Here is a 4738-nt window from a genome sequence, read left to right as displayed (position 1 = left end):
ATATCATCAAATGGTGATAAATGTGTCACATCATATATAGTGAGATGCAAGTGAGATGATAATGTGATGTATAACATTACTCCTTGCATTAACTTTTGTCCTTGCTAATGAATATATCCCAAATCTCTGAGATATATGCATATATATACATATGAAAAATTCTATAGACTGCACTATCATCCCATTCTGATTATCTTATTGTGTAAGATATGATATTTTTATTACTATTAGATGATATTTTATTAATAATTCTTTATCATCTAATGATGATATTAAATATGCTGTATCTTATATAGTGAGATGAAAATAATATGAGAGTATGGAATACAACATTACTCATATATATATACACATATATGTATATATATATATGTATGTATATAGTTTACCGTACTTACTGAACACTAATGCTATATATCGATCCTTAGTTGGCTGGCAAATTATGAGGATCACGTGTATGCATGATCTCTTTCAGCTGGCCTCACGATCTTTGAAATTCCTAATGTACTCCTGTAAAACCACGAAATTGTCTATCAATTTCCTTGAATAAATAAGTTAGACCTCAATTATTAAGATTATGAAACGAATCAAATACTTTAAAATAAATAATCAAACTTGCAAAACACAACGATTGGTTACGAAGGGAAACCCTTTAAAGAACTCTTTAAAGGTAGGTAAAATCCTACGGGGCAGCCAAACCCAGGAAAGTCAATCTTATTATTTGAAGAACAATTACAAGCAATAATCAATTACAAAACCTTTATAATTCGACTCTCTTACTTGCCTAGACAAACGACCCGTTTATCTTCTACCGCAGTAGCAGCCAGAACCTCTGGCGATCTTCAAATGTTGACTTCCCTTCCGGAACTCCAGAGGCTGAAATCCAATCGATGTTTCTTCACACTCAAAGCATGATCACACTCAAGAAGATATGAAAAATCTCATGAAAAATCTCAAGTGAATTTTCTCTCATAAACACACAGAATCTCCTCTGTAAAATTCGTGGCTTGAAGTCTTTGAAAAGATACAAAACTGAATCCCTTTAAATAGAAAGTCTGGAAAGAGTTCTAGTTGCAGTAGGACTCTGCTGACGGTTAGCAACAGATGCGAAAACGTGTTCCGACAGACTGCTAACATTTCGCGATAATATCTTCTGTTATTGACTAAACTTTGTTCAGCTTTCTTCTTGATAAATACCAATATTCCAGAATTCGATTTTAACTTCAAAGACTTTATCTAAACAACACCTAAGACTTCTAGATAGACTCAATATTATTTAGATACAAATCAATACTTATTTTACATTCATCCAAGTTTAATCAAATAATGATAAGATAAACGTTATCATTCATTCAAATTTAATCAAATAATGATAAGATAAACCTTATCATTTAGTTATCTAATCCTAGCCAATTTTTGCCTTTACAATCTTCTTCCCCCAACATGACCTAATTTGATATAATCAATCGCTCCATAAAGTCAAATCCATGTCACATGTAAAGTCATGATCACAATCAAATCCTCCACCTATAGCTGGTGGTGTAAGAATCAAGCCCTCCGCCATGCTGTTCAGCAAACCTGGCATATTGAACAATGCTTCCTCGTCAAAGAAAAACGTACTATCCTGGTTTGGAACTTCTTCATCATCATCATCATCATCAGAGGAGCTCTTATTAGCAGAGACAATTTCTAGTGACAAATGTTCTAATACCTTCTGATCTTTGTTCTCTCCCTGCTTGGAAGTTTCCAAAACCTTATCTTGGGTCTTATTGGGTAGAAGAGTAGTACTACTGGAGGAGCAGGAGGAAGACGATACAGCGCCAGGCCTAAAAGCCTCCGCAGCCATGAAAGCTGCCTCCTGTATATCCCTAGAAGAAGATGACCTAGCTCGTGGAACAAGGCAAGCTGAGTCAGGAAAATTGAGCACAGCCATAGTTCCCCGAATTTGTAAGGCAGCCGCATCATATGCCCTAGCTGCCATTTCTGGGGCAGCGTAAGTCCCCAGCCATATTCTCGATTTATTTTTCGGTTCACGTATTTCAGAAACCCAATTTTTGCCGTTTCTTTGCCGAACACCCCTGTATATTGGGTGGCGCGTCACTTTGAACTTCTTTCTCCCGGCTTTAATTCGCTTCTGTGATGATATGCATGGAGCTTGGGATATTAATGGAGGGTTAAGGTTCTGCCATGCGCTGGATGGAGAAAGCTGGCATGAGGAGGAAGAAGATGATGATGACAAGGAAGACAACGATTGAATATTCTCAGAGTCCATTGTGCATAATATATGCTCAATTGGGTGTGGGACTAGCTAGCTAGCTAGTTGATTAGCTTAGAGATCATCAGAGTGCATGTATCGATCATTTTGATCTGAATGATATTTATATAATTAAATGTCCAGCATATTTCGCTTTTGGAACAAAGCAAATTAAAGGCTACAATGATCAACACGGGGAACACGGCAGGCAGGTCGCATTTTTGGGCACGTGAAACAACGAAAGAGGGGCCGGGGGCCGGGATCAAATATTTGAAATTACATCCATATATGTGTGAATGTTAATTGTTCTTTTTAGGACTTCTGGATACATGATCTTATTGGTTCCGAATTTGAAGTTTATGCCTCATATATGTACTGTATGTTCGTTTTTGTCGTTCTTAAATTCATCGAATGTGAAAAGAAGGAAAAAAAAAAAAAAAAAAAAAAAAAAAAACAACACCTTTTTTGAGCCATTATTTATCAACATAATTATTAGACCTCGTTTAGTTACACAAATCATTTTATTTTATTTAAACATAACAATTTTTTCAACTTTTAATATATAATAAACAATTCAATTTTTTAAAATATTTAAATAAAAATAATATTAAACAATAATATTGTAATAATAGTTTATTCGATTTTCATCTCATCTCATTTCATATATATAATCAAATTAACGAGCTGGTTTTATTGCACATGATGAATTCCAAGAAAAAAGTACTTATACCATATAATTTCAAAAACTTACAAAGAGTTGATTTTTCTTATTATATATTTTCGGTAGTAAATTAATGAGTCTACTTCAAAATTATTATAAGGCTTCAAATAATTTTTGAAGTTTAAAATATAATTCAAGAGGAACTTAAAGCCTAAAGGGTTTTAAATATTTTCCTGATATTTAAATATTACATCATGAGCTTAATTTCTCATAGCAATTTGTAAGATATATATATATATATATTGATTTTCTGCTTTTTTTTATTCACTAGCTCAATATGATTTAGCTAAGGCTAGTTTGGTTACTCGGTATAGATCATCTCATTTGTACCTTACAACAGTTTTTCCTATCCAAAACACTTATATATTTCATCCCTAAATTTTAAAAATATCAACTTAAATAAAAAGTAATGAACAATGAAAACTGATGGTGAATAGTGCAAAACTAACATGAACAGTGTGTGAATAATGTGTGAACAATATATGAACTGTACACAATCTGGCTCTCTATAAAATAGTGGGACCTAGCTCACACATTTTTTAAATTTTAAAAATTAAAAATTATTTCATCTCATCTCACTATCCAAACATATATTTTTTTTACAAACTATTTCTTCTCATCTTAACTCAAAACTTTTAATATTATTTAAAATATCATTTCATCTTATCTAAATTATGTAATATCTAAACGAGACCTAAAATTTGTTGCTTTAATTATGGTCAATTTTACCCTTATTAATTTTATACAATATATGGGGATACCCATGGTGCAATATTTGAAGCTCGCCAGTGATATATCAGCTTCCCTGGGTTCGATCGACTCCTCCGGCCTCTCCCGCGCGTTGAGAACGTGACACAAACAAAAACAAGAAGAAGAAGAAGAAGAAGAAGAAGAAGAAGAAGAAGAAGAAGAAGAAGAAGAAGAAGAAAAAAAAAAAAAAAAAAAGCCAACTTTTTAAGCTATATATAATGTCAAGCATGCATGCTGCATGCAGTGCCAAATATCGGCATGGCCGGCCAGTACAAAGAGCTGTCACCATCATTAACTACTCATGATGTGCGTACCATGAATGCATGATGCATATATATATATATATATTCATGATCAGATCAACCATCAATTAATACGTACAAGCTCATGTACTGGTCTTAGTCATATGATCATCAGTCCAATCTACCATGCGATATGCAACTTAAAAGATAAACAAGAAAGCCGTGGGATCGAGTTGACTAATCCTGTAATCCAAGAGACCAGGCGCTTGCTTTTAATTTTTCAAAGATATTAATTTGGAGAGAGAGAGAGAGAGAGAGAGAGAGAGAGAGACAGAGAGAGAGAGAGAGAGACACAGACTTGTCAATGCAATGGGGAATCTTTCTTAATTATTGGAACCAATCGATCCCATGAATGACCAGTACTGCTCCAAGTTCTCGCTATTAAAAACTTATCAACCCAAGTTTTGTCGTACGTACACATGGTGAATACTGATATTTTGATTCATTTTCCACCCGTACCCACTACTCGTCCCTGCATCGTTATCTACGTATATATACTTCAACATGAGTAGTACGTACTACATATATTACTATTAGTACTTCATGTACGTATAGAATATATATATATATATTCCCCAAAGAAAAAGAAAACAAAGAGATCAAACAAACCAACACACGTACAAACGAAGAAAAGATACGATCAAAGCTCCTAGGTTAAATAATTCATGATGGCCGGTGGTCCAATTCACTTCAAGTACTACTTCTCCCACC

At 33.8% G+C, this 4738-nt stretch overlaps 1 protein-coding gene across 1 annotated transcript; it reads right to left on the bottom strand.

Moving 5' to 3' along the window:
- Positions 1-1174: 1174 nt before the first annotated feature.
- Positions 1175-2343, bottom strand: LOC122292883 (dehydration-responsive element-binding protein 1B-like). The gene has a single exon (XM_043101427.1). The coding sequence runs from the start codon at positions 2270-2272 to the stop codon at positions 1463-1465; it is 810 nt and encodes a 269-aa protein (XP_042957361.1). The 5' UTR covers positions 2273-2343; the 3' UTR covers positions 1175-1462.
- Positions 2344-4738: the final 2395 nt, after the last annotated feature.

Source organism: Carya illinoinensis, chromosome 13, assembly GCF_018687715.1.
Source record: "Carya illinoinensis cultivar Pawnee chromosome 13, C.illinoinensisPawnee_v1, whole genome shotgun sequence".
NCBI classification, from domain to species: domain Eukaryota; kingdom Viridiplantae; phylum Streptophyta; class Magnoliopsida; order Fagales; family Juglandaceae; genus Carya; species Carya illinoinensis.
This window is presented reverse-complemented; position numbering and strand designations above follow the sequence as displayed.

Excerpts from the sequence above, each read along its gene's own strand:
- LOC122292883 (XM_043101427.1), bottom strand. The coding sequence starts at position 2,272 with ATGGACTCTGAGAATATTCAATCGTTGTCTTCCTTGTCATCATCATCT.